Source organism: Cricetulus griseus, chromosome 3 (assembly GCF_003668045.3).
Source record: "Cricetulus griseus strain 17A/GY chromosome 3, alternate assembly CriGri-PICRH-1.0, whole genome shotgun sequence".
Classification (NCBI taxonomy): Eukaryota; Metazoa; Chordata; class Mammalia; order Rodentia; family Cricetidae; genus Cricetulus; species Cricetulus griseus.
This window is the reverse complement of record NC_048596.1, coordinates 228,949,715-228,967,378: the sequence shown is the minus strand read 5'-3', so window position 1 is coordinate 228,967,378 and position 17,664 is coordinate 228,949,715. Positions and strand designations below refer to the sequence as shown.

The 17,664-nt window shown below is 42.5% G+C and overlaps 2 protein-coding genes across 2 annotated transcripts; one reads left to right on the top strand and one right to left on the bottom strand.

The window, feature by feature from the left end:
• The first annotated feature begins 1,767 nt into the window (after positions 1 to 1,767).
• Positions 1,768 to 2,256, top strand: Ucn3 (urocortin 3). The gene has a single exon (XM_027405497.2). It carries the CDS (start codon positions 1,768 to 1,770, stop codon positions 2,254 to 2,256), a length of 489 nt encoding a protein of 162 aa, XP_027261298.2.
• A 3,800-nt stretch (positions 2,257 to 6,056) lies between these two features.
• On the bottom strand, positions 6,057 to 15,439 carry Tubal3 (tubulin alpha like 3). Its single transcript, XM_035441494.1, has 4 exons — positions 15,362 to 15,439; positions 11,159 to 11,402; positions 9,069 to 9,221; positions 6,057 to 7,457 (listed from the first exon to the last, which is right to left on the bottom strand). Exons 1-4 carry the CDS (start codon positions 15,362 to 15,364, stop codon positions 6,517 to 6,519), a joined length of 1,341 nt encoding a protein of 446 aa, XP_035297385.1. The 5' UTR covers positions 15,365 to 15,439; the 3' UTR covers positions 6,057 to 6,516.
• Positions 15,440 to 17,664: the final 2,225 nt, after the last annotated feature.

Here is a 17,664-nt window from a genome sequence, read left to right as displayed (position 1 = left end):
GAGTGCAGGGGGTATATATGTGCATGCATGTATGTGTGCATGTGTGTACATGTATATATGCATTGGATGAATGTACCTGTATGTGTTACATAGATGCATGTGTGTAAACGAGAGGGGGGAGAGGGAGAGAGAGAGAATAATAGGTGTGGAACTTAAAGGTTTCTTCAGAGAACTGAACTCAGTGGTAAATGCAGTCTGACCTGGGGAGGGGGGTGGCTTTTATGTATTATCCCAGTATTTGGGAGTCTGAAGCAAGAATGTGGGGCTAGTCTGAGCTACATAGTGAGTTCCAGACCAGCCTGAGCTAAAGAGTAAGACTCATTTTTATAGCCTAGGGAAGTTTGGAGTGGCCTTGGGTCCATTCCTACTTACTAATTTCAAAAGGGCATGGCCAAGGTGATATTGGCATTAAGGTGATTTAGAGCTCAGGTCTCTGAGTACATGTCCCCTGCCATTGCACACCGTAACTGCAGCTGAGCCTCTGTACAGCATAACTGCAGCTAAGCCACTATATGCCATAACTGTATCTAATGAACCAGCCTTCCTCACTGCTGCATGCCCAGCAGGATCCTGGTATTGTTTATTCACTTGCAGGATATTTCTTGCATTTTCAAATATCTGGCATTAGAAAATAATTACCCAAGTTTCATAGTTAGCCCAAAGTCAAGTTCAGGAGCACACCCAGATACAAGCTGTTGAAACTGCATGCACTCAGGGACAGTGTGTTCTGATGACAGGTTGGGAACATGCGTGCTGGGTATCAGCACGTCAAGGGCTGCAGAACAGCAGCCATGATTACCCTGTGAGGTGTTTAGATAAACCCCAACCATTGGCAAGCCCCAGTCATTTCCACTTCATCTTTTCTTATGAATGATGGAGGGCTATAATGAAATTAATTAAGACTATATCTTTATTTCTGGATGGAAAAGGATGTATATCCACAGACCAGGCAAAGGGGTGGAAATGGGGTCAACTCTTATACACAGGAGGCAGCTTCTGCTCACTTTCCAATTGTTCTAGAGAACAACAAGCACAGATGACAAATTCTGAAGACCAAGAGGGTGGCCACACACTTACTTAGTACATTTGTTATTCGCTTTTTGGGCCAGTGGCAAAGCTGAACTAAACAAGATAGAAATACCAGACTGGCAAATTCTCAGATTGTAGAGACCATTGTAGAGGGTGAACTGTTCTGCATTGCTCTGAAAAAACACCTGATGTGAACTACTTAAGGGAAGAAAGGTTTATTTGGGTTCACAGTCCCAGATGTTTCAGCCCATCATGACAGAGCAGAATAGAGAAGCTTCCATCAGGATGGAGAGAATTCAGACAGCAAGACAGGAAACAACTGGGCATGACATGCTTCCTAGGAACACCCCTGTTCCCCAGTGACCTACTTTCTCCTCCTTCTGAGTTTCCAGAACTCCCCCACCCCACCCCCCAAAAAAAGCACTTCAATCAGGAGACCAAGCATTCAGCTTCACAAACATCCAGGACATAGTACACACCCATACGTGTCAGAAGGCTGTGCTAACACACAGAGGGTCAGTCTCTTTATTTTGATTCACTGGTTCTAGGGAGGGAGACCTGAGAATCATTTGCAGTTGTAACAAATTTCCAGGTGCTGCTGCTGGTCTGGGGGTCAACTTCGAGAAGCCTTCCAGGAGAATATTAGAAATGATCTGTTGGACCTTACTCCACATCCTTCTCAGACCTAAGTCCCTTTCACAACTATCTCCACACCCTTCTTTTCTACTACAGGGAGCAATGCTGATGCCCACTTACTTCCTGCTGCTCCTACTGCTGCTTCTGGGGGCCCCAGGGACAAGCCTCTCCCACAAGTTCTACAACGCTGGGCCAGTCTTCAGCTGCCTCAACACAGCCCTGTCTGAGGTCAAGAACAACAAGCTGGAGGATGTGCCTTCACTGAGCAAGAAGAGCTTCGACCACCTGCCCCCACAAGACCCTTTGGGAGAAGAGGAGGAACAGAAGCATGGCAAGAGAAAAAGAACTTTCTCAGGCGCTGCAGGTGGGAGTGGAGCTGGAGGCACCCGATACAGATACCAGTCTCAAGCACAGCACAAGGGGAAGCTGTACCAGGACAAGGCCAAAAGCGACCGGGGCACCAAGTTCACTCTGTCCCTTGATGTTCCCACTAACATCATGAACATCCTCTTCAACATCGACAAGGCCAAGAATTTGCGAGCCAAGGCAGCTGCCAACGCTCAGCTGATGGCACACATCGGGAAGAAGTAAAGCATAGGCCAGGTGGGAGGGCAGCACATTCGACAAGAGCGCCAGAGTAGAGGGTAAGGGAAACTGAGGGCATGCCCTTGAATCCCAAAGGACTGCTGTGCCCCTCTGATCCTCTCTCGCTTCCGACCTGATTTCCCTTCTCTCCTGTACATATACACTTAAGTTCAGTATTGTTCGGCCTGTGCAAACGATGGAGGTTAGCATCTCTCCCTGTATCATGTGCTTTCTTGTTTCCTGTGGCAACAGGCTAATTTCACACAGTGCCCCTCTTCTTCAAGCTCCTTCCTTGTTGTCCATGTGTCTAAGGAAAGACAGTTGAGGGCCCCCACCCCATTCCACCCATGCCTAGGCAGGTACAAGGAGAGGCACAGCTCACCCTCTTGCCACCAAATATGCCCCCTCCTCTGTCCCCATCTGGATTAAAGGCAATGGCTTCTTGAATGTCTGCGTGTCTCTGCTTTTCTTCTGATCTTAGAGCTGGATCAAACTGATCTTAGAACAGGAACTGCTAATGAAGGATGCTGCTGAGGGGTCAATTGGTCATCCCTCCCAGGAGCAGGGTCTGCTAAAGAGTAAAGGGAAGCTTAAGAATCAGTCAGCTTTTGTAGTTCCATCTCAAGCCATCTCTGTAAGCTGGTCCCACAGAAGCAACATAATTTGGGATTTGTTTCAGAGTAGGCATTAGGCTGTGGATGAAAAGGGGGTTGCCGTCGTAGCATTCCAAATTCCTCCACAGTCCACTAGAGCATCGAGCCACTGATTTCTCTGTTGGGTTTTATGTGTATGTGTGCAGTATACATGCATATGTGTAAGCATGTAGGCATTGAGAGGGCACCTGTGCATTGGTGGGTGTACCTGCATGTAACGTATACATGGTGGAGGTAAATGTTGATGTAGTTGTCTTCCAGAATAACTCCACACATTATATACCGAGGCAGGGTCTCTTATGTGAATCCAGAGCTCACTGACTCAGCTAGTGTAGTTATCCAGCTTGCTCTGGGGATCCTATCTCCACCTGCCAGATTCTGGGATTATAGGAAAGCCACCATACCCACCCAGCATTTTTATATTGACACTGGGAATCTAAACTCTTGTCCTTAAGCTTGCAGTTACTTTCTCTTGCTGTGATAAGACACTATGCCCATGGCAACTTATAAAAGAAAGTCTTTATTTGGTGCGTACAGTTACAGAGGGCAAGAGGGCGTAGTGGGGAGCATGCCAGTGGGCAAGCATGGCACTGGAGCAGTAGCTGAGAGCACACATCTTGAGACAGGACCAGGAGGCAGAGAGAGAAAGAGAATTGCAAAATGTGTTTTGAAACCTGAAAGCTTATCCCCAGTGATACACTTTTCCCAATAAGGCCATACCTCCTAATCCTTCCCAACCTGTTCTACTAACTGGGGACCAAGTATTCAAACGTATGAGCATGTGAGCTATTCTCATTCCAACCACCACACTCGGCAAGTCCTTTACTCACTGAGTCATCGCCCTGATCCCTTCATTGAACTCTCACTAAACCCACATACCTTCCCAGTACTGTGCAGGGCACTGTGGCAGATCCCGATGTTTCTGTGATGGAAGGGGAGGCTTCTGCTGTCTGAAAGTCAAGAGACTAAGTGAATAAGCAGAAGTAAATTTGGAAAGAAGCCAGTGCTGCCACAATGCTACAAATGGTGAACTTGAGAGTGAGAGCAGTTGTGTAAAATTACATACATATCCATAGATTTATATGAAGAATTCAAGAATGGGAATATTTAATGTGAACAAAATTTTCCTAAAACTGGACCACACTAAAAACTCTGTGGCCTCTTCACAGCAAGATTCAATGGCCAGATTCTCAGAAAAGGGAGAGGAAAAGAGAGGGGGGGTGGGAGGGAGGGAGGGAGGAAGGGAGAGAGAGAATATGTACTTCACTGGCGCCCTCCAGTGGCTAAAGAAAAAAGCTAACAGGTACATTAAAGAAAAAGAATGTAACTAAACTGTAAAGCACCCTATAGTATATGCAAAAGGAAGAATCATCATTACTTAATACCATATTTTAGAATGGAGAGAAAGTCCATAGCATAACTCTGCTATCCCTAAATCCTGGGTCAGAGCGAATGGAGGTTCTAGATTGCTCTGTTTATTCAAAGAGGACACAAGACAGTAGAATTTCTAGGTTTCAGGGAACAAGTGACCTTTGAATTGTATTCTAAAGTACAAGTTACATCACTGGCCATACTAGAAAATGGGTAGAGACTATCTTGGTTAAAACGTATGAGACCACTAAGACAGATAGGAGTGGAAATGTAGATGGTATGAGTTGAGAAAGATACAACCTGCCATGTGCAAAAGTTTGTACCATATGTCTAAGAAATGGTGAGTCATTAATTCCTGGGGCGAGAGAGCAAGATCACACAAGCTGTGCTCCAGAATGCTCAATCATGGAGCAGTGGGAGGGGGTTTAGGAAGATAGGAAAACTGTTAAGAGGGTGTTTAATGGCTCAAACAGGGAGAGGTAGACTGAAAACATTACTCAAGCAGAATCAACAGTAGCTGGTTCTATATAGAATATAAGGAATCATGGAAAGTAGTGATAAATAACAGTGTTGTTTAGAATCTGTGTCAGTGGCAAGATAATGGCACAAAGAGACATAGGGATCACTAAAGGAAAAACATACTTCAGGAAAATAGTACATTTTTAGGAAGAAAGCATTTAAGTGTACACAAAGCATCTTGGAGAATGTGTCTCCAAAGTAAAGTGTGTGTAAGACTTAACAGAGAGATAAAACTTAGAGATAAGAGTGTGGAAGTCACATTTCGGATCATGTGTCTGTGAGATAAATACCGAAAGAGAGCAGCTGGAAGGGTCTCCACTTGGGAAAGACTGTGGAAGAAGAGTCTGATGGAACACTCAGTGCTAAACAAGACATTCATACCATCCCCTTTAAGATACAGGGAGCACCTCGGATGAGTGAGCAGGAAAAATATAAGAGCAGGAAGATAGGGAGAAGGGCTACAGAATGCCACCTTCTAGGCATGACACAGGAATTGCAATTGTTTTCTCTACTGTGATAGACTTTATCCCTTTAAACCACCAGCCAAAAACGAACCCTTCCTTTAAGTTGCTTTTGTCAAATATGTCCTCATAGCAATAGTAAAAGGAACTAATAAAACCTTCTGGGGTTGGAGAGATGGTTCAGTGGATAAAGGGCATCGATGAACAAGTGTGAGGAACAGAGCAGATCTCCAGTATGCACAGAAATGCCAAGTGGGCACAGTTGCCTATTAAAGAAAGATATGAAATCTGTGAGGTTAGGATATCTTTTAATAGATAAATGCCAGCCAAACGCAAGCCAGAGTGTGCCAGAGGCAGCAAGGCAAGGGAAGCCAGAGAGGGCCTGCCATGTGCCTTGTCTGTCCCCACCTTTAATCCCAGTGCCTAAGAGAAAAGACAGGGCTAGACTAGCTAAATCAGTGAGCTCCCAGTTCGTGGAGAGACCCAGCCTTAGCAAATAAAGTGAAGAGAAATTGAGAAAAACATGAAATCAGCTTCTGGCTGCCACTTGAACATGCCCACATACCCATACTCCTTGCAAACATCGAGCAAGCACACTCACATACATGTACATGTATGTACATATACACATGCAAAAAAAATACAACCTCCATCCTGTACAAGTCAACTGAAGAGGGAAATACATACTCGTACCCAAATTCTAAAACTGCCAACAGTATTCTTGTTTGTTTCTTTGTTTGTTTGTTTGAAAAGCAAACTAATGAATTAAAGGCCACACTTGGAGAAAGGAAAAGAAACATTCTGAAAGCATTTGTGATTTAATTAATGTATGATACATAGATAATAGAGAAATAGCATTCATAATCTGTGTTTTCCACCTTAGATACAGGAAAAGAAAAGCAGGAACACTAAGGTTCCATACTTGCTTTTTGTGTTTTGTTTTGTTTTTTAAGGTGGAGGGGCAAAGAATAAAGTCAGACTTTAATGTGACATAAAATTTGATAACAAAGTAGCTCTACCTAGGAGAAACCTAGTAGTTCAAATAACTATAATCCTCTGACGGTTCTCAATTAGCAGAGCTGAATTCTACTCTATACAAGAAAATATGACTGTGTTGTTTATACTGATGTATTTAGTTTAATGCAGAATTTGGGATCTTTGCTGACTTGATTTTGATTTCCTTTTATTCATTAGGCATATGATAGCTTGAAAACAAAGCATGGCATTTAAACTCATCGTTCATTTGCATGGTCATCTTTACATCAAAAACTCAGCCCCACTTCCTCATAATCTTTTTCCAGAGCAGCCAGATCTTCCCTGGCCTCTACAAACTCCCCTTGTTCCATGCCTTCTGTGATGTACCAATGCAGAAATGCCTTCTTGGCATACATGAGGTCAAATTTGTGGTCCAGGCGAGCCCAGGCTTCCACAATTGCTGTGGTATTGCTCAACATACACACAGTCCGTTGAACCCTGGCTAGATCCCCTCCTGGCATCACTGTAGGTGGCTGGTGATTGATGCCCACCTTAAAACCAGTTGGACACCAATCAACAAACTGAACAGAGGTCCTTGACTTCATGGCTGCAATTGCTGTATTCACATCCTTAGGGACCACATCTCCTCTGTATAGTAGGCAGCAAGCCATGTACTTCCCAAGCCGAGGATCACACTTGACCAACTGGTTGGAGTACTCAAAGCAAGCAGCAGTGATGTCAGGCACAGAGAGCTGCTCTTGGTAGGCCTTGTCTGCAGAGATGATGGGGGCAAGGGTTGTGATGGGGAAATGTATTCTGGGATAAGGTACTAGGTTGGTCTGGAATTCAATTAAGTCCACATTCAAAGGCCCTTCAAAGCGGAGTGAAGCAGTAATGGAAGATAACACCTGAGCTAACAACCTATTTATACTAGCATAGGAAGGCCGTTCAACGCCAAGTTTATGATGACAGATGTCATAGACAGCCTCATTGTCCACCATGAAGGTACAGTCTGAGTGTTCTATGGTAGAATGAGTGGTGAGGATGGCGTTGTAAGGTTCTACTATAGCAGTGGAGATTCTAGGAGATGGATAGATAGAGAACTCCAATTTTGTCTTCCTGCAATACTCCTCCGATAGTCGTTCCACCAGGAGAGATGTAAAGCCCGACCCTGTGCCTCCTCCAAAGCTTCGGTAAATCAAAAATCCCTGAAGTCCACTGCATTGTTCTGCCTGAAGAAAGAACATACAATGTGAAAATTCCACTAGATATATCCAGAGCTAGTGAACTAGACAGTAAGAGTAGAATATAGGTTCCCAAGAACAAAAGATTCAGAAAGGAGGCTGAGAAAGGGCTCCATCAATAAAGTGCTTGCCTTATAAGCATGCAGGTCTGAGTTTGATCCTCAGAAGTTACATTGAAAAAAAAAAGGAAAGATGGTCATGGTGTCATATAGTTATCACCCCAGCACTGAAGAGGTAGAGGCAGACAGATCACTAGGGCTTGACGACTAAATCTAATCCAGGTTGGCCAGGACAAGATCATATGAGACCCTGTCTCAAACAACAAAGTGAATAGAATCTGAGGAACAATGGGCAAGTGGTCCCCTGATCCCCACATGCACCTGTGTACACAAATACACACAGGAATACACACTTTAAAATGATTCGGAATGGCCTCTTTTGCCATTGTCAACTACACAACAAACATAGCTACTTTGAAATGTACCTGAATGATCCTTCTGGAAATGGGGAAGGCTTTAGAGCTTCACTACTGCTTGAGAAGCTCTAATTCCAAACTTCAAAATTACTCCAAATCCTCTTTTTTTGTTTTTTGTTTTGTTTTGTTTTGTTTTTTTGGAGTACTTACATGATGCTACTAATGGAAATTCCATATCAGAGCTCATAGCAATGGGTAGTAGTCAACACACAGACACACTAAAAGTTCTGCATAAAATTGCCTGAAGCCTATGACTATAAGGGTTATTTGAAATTTAAAGGAATTTTACATTAGATTTGTTGGATCCTCTAAAATTCATATATATATATATATATTATATATATATATATATGTGTGTGTGTGTGTTGTGTGTGTGTGTATACATATATATGAATGAAATTGTGTATACATATATGTACAAATACATATAAATGCAAATATTCCAAAACCTGGAGAAAATACCCATCCAAGTAGTTTTAGTCCCAATCATTCAGATAAGGGAGGCTTAACATATAGAAGCCATTAGCTATCTTCCATGAATTTATGATCTGAAGGTTTCATCAATAATAAAGAAGAGAAAATGAGAAAAATAAAATGAAATCCCCTCCACAGTAGACAAAGGACCTCTTAAGCTACACACTACATCCAGGACGATATGAAAGGCACTGTGTTACTGGTGATTACACCAAGCCACTTACTTAACAAATGATCTGCAGGTTCAAACCCTTACAGAACTATTAGATAGAGCAGTAAGTATCCTTCACAAAAGTTTTGCCCTTGTCATCTTCACAAGTAGTAGTGACTATTGGAATATAATACATTTTAGAGAGCTTTGAAAGTCTCTGCTAACACACACACACACACACACACACACACACACACACACACACACACTGCAATAGTAGAAACAAGGGTAAAGGGGAGTCACCTGGCAATTGTAAAGGCTTCCCATGTAACAGTGTAACCAAAGCCAACATCAGGACACCCTCCCCCCAAGCATCCCCATGAGGCCCAGGATAAGAGGGTTAACGAAGGAAGGTGGCAACAAGTAAGGCTGGTGAATGCTACCACAATATCACAGGTATCCAACATGACCCATCTGTAACTGGAGAGGAACTACTTGCCAGCTTTTGGATCCTTTCTAGCACAAGCTCGATGGCCTCTGAGCCCACAGAGTATCGACCTCGTGCATAGTTGTTTGCAGCATCCTCCTTTCCATTCACAAGCTGTTCTGGGTGGAAGAGTGAGTGGTACTTCCCCACACGGATCCCATCTGCAGAAAGGGAGGTGTAGTCAGTGCTTGCATTCACTTTAACTGCTGACCCCTTTCTGACCCTGATAGGTCCCTATCCTTCTCCCAGGTTATGGCAAAGGAATGGAATTTATCCTGCAGAAATGGCTTTTCTTAGTCTAGTAAAACAAAGAAATCTTGCTGGTGTTGTTAGGCAAGGTACTATGTGTTCCAAAAGACCTTGAACTTTTCATCCCCCTGCCTCCACTTCCTGGGAGCTAGAATTACAGATGTACACTGCTATATCTGCTTTAATGTTGAGCTTAGGAACTGATTGCAGGATTCCTGCATGTTAGGCAAGCACTGTAACAACTTAGCTACATCCCCAATAGTTGCTTAGTTTTTATTTGTTCATAACACCTTGCAGAGCAGTACTTAGCCTGTATGTAAGAATCTCTTGCATTGCCCTTTTTTACCCTATCCATTTAAATAAAACCTTTAACATTTTCACTATATTAACATTTCTTGACATCAATTCACTTTGTCCCATCAATTTGTTATGTATTCTAGCTCTATTCTAATAAGGACATCAACTCTAATCTAGTATAGACAGATGGCATTTTTCTAGTAGAGTAGACTGTTTTCCAAAGGTGGTCACAAAACATTTCCTATTTCACATTAAAAGGTGTAGTGGGATTCATACCCCTTCACTTGTGTCTTCATAACTATCTTGACTCATTGAGAACAGATGAAATGGCATTGTGTAACTTACAGGGCTTGAGAACAAATGCCATGAACATCTGCCTTGTAACCATGGGATACTTGGTCTTAGCACCTGACCATCGTACTATGATGAGGTCAAAGCATCTCAAAACAGCCCATATGAAGAGGGCTCAAAGCCCCAGCAGCACCCATGGCTCAGGACTCAAAACACCAACTTGACATGTAGGTGAGTGAACCACTATCCACGTGAGTCCCCTGGCTCCCACCTGCATCTTTGAATCTGGAATCATGTGGAACAGTGAGAACTTGTATCTTCTGAAGCCAACACAGATTACAAATTCATGAACAAAATAATGGTTGCTACTGCCTTCCACCATTGCCTTTGAAGGGAGTTTGTTGTGTAGGAATAGATGACTACTACACAACAGATCTGAACCTACCCTCCTCTCTAGCTGCTCTCTTAAAAGAGTGCCTCCTTTCTATCTCCAATATTTCTCTAGCTGCATTTTAGAAGTTGTAGGGCAGGATATTTAGAAGTCTGTCACTGTTAATTATAAAATAGCATTTGGGCTATCAAGATGGCAAAGTGGGTAAAAACTTGTTACAAAGCCTGGATCCCTGGAATCTGCATGGTGGAAGGAGAGAGACTACTGTTTCAAGTTGACTTCTGACCTCTACACAAGCGCCATTATGGCCCGTGTGTGTGTGTGTGTGTGTGTGTGTGTGTTTGTGAGTATGTGAGAGAGAGAGACAGAGATAGAGACAGAAGACAGAGACTGAGAGGGAGGGAGGAAAAGAAAAGGGATGAGGAAGGGATGTTAGAAGGAGAAACTGAAAGTAAGAGAGAAGACAAAGGAGAGAGAACAAATAAATGTAAAGTTTTTAAACAGCATTAGCTTCCCCCATAATTTTAAGACTTATATGGTTTCTGTGGAATAATTTTCAAATACTCTATATTTTATAGAAGATAATGACAAGTTTTCAGGTTCTTTGCAATCACCTCTAGCTTTGCTCTCAGACCCAGGAAAAGGATTTAATGTTCTGCTGAAGTATGTGGATGGATAAATTAGGAGTTCTATTTAGTTCATTCCACAGGAACGGCTAACTTCCATTTGGGTATGTTCATCATGGTACAGTCTGAGGTTAGGAAAGGTCTACATGATCCTGATCATATAGATGAGCACACACTCTTAATCACACCTGCCTGGTTTGTCTGAGTTGGGGCTTGGTTAAGGCACTGGCAAGTTATAAATTACCTATAACAGTTGGTTCTAGGTCCATGAAAAGTGCTCTGGGCACATGCTTTCCGGCTGTTGTCTCATGAAAGAAAGTATCTAAAGATGCATTCCTATGTTCCATCTTAGCATTTTCCAAATGATCCTGTTGACTGTCCAGAATGAAGCCATCTGGCTGGATTCCATGTTCCAGGCAATATAGTTCCCAGCAAGCATCCCCAATCTGGACACCAGCTTGACCAATGTGAATGGAGAGACACTCCCTCTGGAATAAGCCATAGTGAGTTAGAATAGAGTAGGAGCTTAGATAACACAAGCACTACTGATTATAAATGACAAGGACCAAACTAGCTTAGGAATCACAAGGGAAGTTGATTGTAACCTAAAGCAGTGGTTCTAAACCCTCCCAATGCTGTGACCATTTAATACAATTCCTCATGTTATAGTGACCCCCCCCAACATAAAAGTTATTTGTTGTTACTTCATAACTGTAATTTTGCTACTGTTATGAATCATAACATAAATATCTGTGTTTCCTAGTGGTCTTTGGCGACTTCCGTGAAAGGGTCGTTCAAAGGGGTCACAACCCACAGGTTGAGAAATACTAATCTAAAGTATTCTACAGGGGGGCCAGCTAAGTATCTCAGCAGGTAAAAGCAGTTACCAGTCACATAAACCTGACACTCGGAATATAATCCCTCGAACACATGTACAAATGGAAGAAGATAACCATCTCCACAAAAGTGTTCCATGAAAACCAAATTCCAAGGAGCAGCCATGTTTCATGGAAAACTGAATCAAGAACTAAAATGGTGCTTAAATTCTTTCATGCTGGTGAGTCAGCCCAGTGAGGAAAACCATTTGTCTTGAAAGCCAGATGACCTGAGTTGGATCAAAGCTACACTTTGACCTCCACACATGGTTGGTGGCATGCACATCCTCATGTATTCACATCATACACACACATGCATGCATACACACTATCATAATAAACAAGATAAAAATATCTTTAAAAAGTTTTTCTACCCTAGAAATAAAAGAGCCCACGACTGTGTGCTGGATGAAGAATTGAGTTACAACTCTATATGTATAGTCTTATATAACCTACACATAACTATAATTAAGGGTAAAATGTGGGTGTTATAAATGGTTGTTTACATCAGGCTAACTTACCCAGAAAACAAGTAATTAGAAAAGAATAAATTTTAAATTGACCAGCTTAGTCAAATAGTAAAACTCATTGCAGGCAAACTAAAGATGTCGTCTCTTCATGCCTTGAAATTTTGTTTTTCACATGTGCTCTCCACAAGGAAGAGTATTCTAAGGTTAAAACTATTAGAAATTTTCTCATATTTTTCAAAACAAGCAAGTCATTGTTCATGAAAATTGGAGGTCAAAGAGGTGGCTGAATGGGTTAAGGTGCTTGTCGCCAAGCCTGAAGAACAGAGTTTGATCTCCGGATCTGCATGGTCAAAAGAGAGAATTAGAAGCATTTCAAGTTTCTGTCTGACCTGACACGAATGCCCTGACCCCTCCACATACAATAAATAAAGCAAATGTAGTAATTTAAAGAAAACCCTATCATATGCATAATTCTATAAAGACTATTTTGTCAAATACTTTTAACAAATACTTTTTGTTTTATTATTTTGTGTGTCTGTATGTGTGGAAGTTCAGAACTTCAAATAGAAGATCCATAAAACAAGGCTTCTTCGAGCAAGGGTAGCTTTATCTCTGAACTCTAGGTTTGATTGAGAGAACCTGACTCGGTGAATAAAATGGAATAACAACTGAGGATGATTCCCAACATCAACCTTGGGCCTCCATATGCACGTAGCCCACCATACACGTGTCAACACACACATTCAAAACCACCACACACACACACACACACACACACACACACACACACACACTGAAAAAAAAGAAAAGAAATTCATGATTACATAAACTCTAGTTATTTCTGAATAATTGGGCTTTTTTCTTATGTAAAGGTTACTCTTTTCATCTGCCCTCATCAGCATTCATTATGTTTCTTTAAGTAAAACACTCTTCAAGTAGTTGAGACAGACCATATGCCTTGGTTAGGGTTTCTATTGCTGCAACAAAACATCATGACCAAAAAGCAAGTTGCAGAGGAAAGGGTTTATTAGGCTTACACTTCCACATTGCTTTTCATCACTGTAGAAGTCAGAAAAGGAACTCAAACAGGACAGAATCCTGGAGGCAGGAATTGATCCAGAGGCCATGGAGGAGAGCTACTTGCTTCTCATGGCTTGCTCAACCTCCCTTCTTACAGAACTCGAGACCACTAGCCCAGGTATGGCTCCACCCACCATGGGCTGGGCCCTCCCCCATTGATTACTAAATGAGAAAATGCCTTACAGCTGGATCTCAAGAAGGCATTTCCTTAGGCTCCTTCTTGAGGCTCCTAGCTTGTGTCAAGTTGACACACAAAACTACCAGCACACCATATTAACTACTTCTTAACAGAGAGAAAGAAAACAGTTAAATCCTAGATATCTACAGCAATATCTGCTGTTAAGCTGCTGCATTTTGATTGTCAGTAGTCCTGGATCAAATCTGCCCTGCCCTGCACTGCCTTTTATTTCCTCAAACCCTTCAAGCTGCTTGGCCTTGTAAGCTGAGGGGCAACCACAAACGACTGTCTCAAAGTCTGAGCTGAACTACAGACCTCAAACCTCTCAATTCCTGGCCAGGCCTGTGTGAGTGGGAAGCCAGAGGATGAGGTCAAGAGCTCTGACCTGCCACACCCCAACAATCTGATCTGAGATGGACTCAGATGGACTCCACCATACTCAGCAGCATCAAAAACTTGTCCTTTGTCTTGATTCACGTGGCAAAACCGTAGACTTCTCCACTTCATGAGAATTTCAGGTTCAATGCTTTGTTTCTTTGTGCAACTCTCAATTTCTGGTGGCAATGGCTGTGAACTTAACTTCAACATCACTTAGAACAAACTAATAGCCCTACATCTATTGGCATGTGACAATCAAAACAGTACATCCATTATGAACAAGCTTCATAAATCCTTATCTGCAAAGAACAATTTCATTCCTCTCCCCTCCTCTTGGACTTTAATAGCTGTAAATATATTAACCAAACCAAACCTTTGGCCTCTATGTTTAAGATCAGTTTCGAAAGGAGGGTTGTTCATTGTACCTGAAAGAACCGCTTAATCTACAAAATTCACATGCAGACAGCTCCCAGTAACTCGCTTCTCCAGCTGTCAGTTGCCACACCAGGAACTCTATGGAGAGGCATATTCTCTGACAGTAAGTCACAGTAAAAAAAACAATCACCAACAGAAATAAATTGCTGCCCTTCATGTAGTCAGACAACACAGTAAGTAGTACCATTCTTTCTCAACACAGCATAAGTTGGCCTGACAAGCCCTGTTCTTGGCTGTAGAAGCATCCAGCTTTACCAAATAGCCACATCTGATGGCACAGAGGACTTGATTGACCTTATTCTTTTCTTAGCCTCTGCTATCTTTCAAAGCTCTCTCTTAGAATATTAGTGGTAGTGTTAAATAGTCTAAGATTGTAAACTATCCACTAAATGTCAACATCAGTAAGTCCCAGCACACTAATAAATGTCATTCCAAAACTGATTTGAGTTACTGAGAAAGGATAATTTTCAATTAAGCTTTTAATATGAAGATAGCTGTAGGTTCAGATGCAATTCTAAGAATAAGCAAAAGACCTTCCATACCCTTTACTCATTTGCAAGATGACCTCACACTCAGAATGCTAGCATTGATCCAGTCAAGACACAGAACTTTCTACTACAAGTATCTTTCATGTTGGAAGCCATGGTTCTTAGGCTAAATACAACTTAAACAACCCTAATGCTGGAGAGAAAGTCCACTGGGGCAAGACAAAGAAGAAAAAGCCGTTTGAAAGATTGCTTCCTTTGAAGAATTCAAAATTCTAAGATACAGAAAACTACTGTGATTTCCACATGGGCGGAAAAAATGAAGGGGAAGTGGTTCTTAAAAGGTAGTCCCAGAACTACTAGAAGTAACTATATTGCTTCTCACACAGAACTAAAGAGAGGATAAAGAAAATGCTGGGCCCTTTATCCTGCCACACATTTGTGATTTATAAAGGAATTAGGGTGGAGGAAAGTTCCTAAACACAATCTACAAAATCTGCCACCATCCCAAATCAACACCAGTAATTGCATACTGTACCCACTTACCATGCTGATCTGAAGGTGCCCCTACAGCCCTGAGGTAATGAATGATTGAGGAGCAGTCATTTCTAGCTCAGCCTTATCACTGGGCCCGGAAATGACTCCACCTGAGGGCTGAAAACATTCTTCACTTAAAGTAACACACCCAATTTTTCATTTTTCAGTTCTCTGATGGCAACGGAGCCATATTGGGCCTGAACTAGCTGTGCTAAAGTTTGTGCCAACTACAGTTTAGTCTCCTAAACTGGTGACAGCTTACCCTCAATTGTTTCTAAACTGTATGTATGTTGAGTATAATAAATTACTGTGTTTGTGTGGGTGTGGGTGCACATTCATGTGTATGTGCACATGTGTAGAGGTCAGAGGGCAGCCTCGGGTATTGGTCTTTCAGGAACCATCCACCTTGGTTTTGTTACAGGGGCTCTCACTGGTCTGGCTTTGGCTGATTAAACTAAACTGGTTGGCTAGTGAGCCCTAGAGAGCCACTTGCCTCCACTTTTACATCACTGGTTGTCTTAGTCAGTGTTCTATTGCAGGGAAGGGACACCATGGCCAAGGCAAGTCTTGTAATGATGGGACCAGCTCCCCATTTCGGCAGCCATAACAGCCGAACACCTGCTTGTCTGACCTTGCCTTGGTCACTAGGAGGTTAGGTGCCTGCTTCGTGGCAAGGAACCAATCAGAAGTTAGCTGGTGATGCTATGCTTTACGGCTCTGGGTATGCTTTATGCACAGCAATGACAAGCAGAGCATAGCAGCCACCCTGGGAGGGCCTATGGGCCATAACAACCAGTTGAGCAATCAACACAGGGCAAGCCCTCCAAGCCTGGAGGCACACAAATCCTGAGCCTGTGTGTACCCCTAGACACGCCCCTTACGCTGCCCTATAAGATCTCTGTGCAGACAGCTTCGAGCTGTCTTTTCTAGTCATCTTCCATGGCGGGTGGATGAAAGACCCGAACTAACATGGGGTTAGCTCATTAAACAACTATAATAAAGCCTCATACATCAAGCTTTCGACTCCGCTTGGTGATTGGGGTGACTGCGGTCCTGGGCTGAGATCCTAGAGGCCTGAGCTTCCGGGGGTCTTACAGTAAAAGAAAGCATTTAACTGGGGCTTGCTTACAGTTTCATAGGATCAGTCCATTATCATGGTGGGAAAAATGGTGGTACACAGACAAACATGGTGCTAGAGAAGTAGCCAAGCGTTCTAGATCCAGATCCATGGGCAGCAGGAAGAGAGAAACTCTGGGCTTGGAATGGGCTTTTTGAAACTTCAGTGACATACTTCCTCCAACACAGCCATACCTCTGGCCATACCTCCTAATTCTTTCAAATAGAGCCATTGCCTGGTGACCAAGTATTCAAATCCAAGAGCCTGTGAGGGCCATTGTTATTCAAACCACCACACTGGGGTAACTAGTTCCAGGAGGCTGCAACTAGGGCTCTCATTCTTGTGCAGTAAGCAAGCACTTTCCTTATAATCTTCCCAGCCCTCACAAGTATCTTCCAAAATTTTTCCTCTGATATTAAGAATTAAGTCAGCATTAATGGGGAAAATTAAAGCAAATGAGTACCACTTGCTGCAATAGTAAATCAGCCTGAAACGTGTTGGGAACCAAACTTTGGTCCTCTGCAAGAGCAGCAGAAGCTCTTAACCCCTGAGCCATCTATTCAGCCCCAAATCAGCTCTTTCTGTTTCATATGTATTTCACAAGTATCTTCTCCTCGAATAAGGTTCAAACCATTTTAAATACAGACAAAACTAGACGTATTCAGTGTGGTATGGACATAAATCAGTCTTAAAAACTTAAGGAAAACAAAAAATTGTTTTGCTTTGTTTTCTTCTCTCTTTTATTGAGACAGGATCTTACTACGTAGACCATGTGAAACTCAAGTTCACAGTCATCCTACCTTGGCCTGTAAGTACTGAGTTTAAAGCTGTCCACATCACACTTGTTCAGATGCACCTTTTACCATCACTTCCCACACAGGCGCCTCATCCAACAGTTCTCCTAGACATGAGGAGATTTTCTAGACGTTTGCTATTATTTTGTTAATACAGTAGTTTTTTTATATTGATTTTCTTTGGGAAGCAATTTCAAACTTATAAGGCTTTAGGGGAGCATTTCTCATACAAATCACTACAATCCTCCAAGTGTGCTTTCCTTTTGCAATTAGTTGCAAGGCCACAGGCTAAAATTGGGGCTTTCAAGTGAAAAAAAAAAAAAAAAGACATTTCTGCTGTGGGTGACAGCATCAGTGTCTGTACCAGCTCCTGGTCTAGAGTTCCAGCCCACAAGCCATCT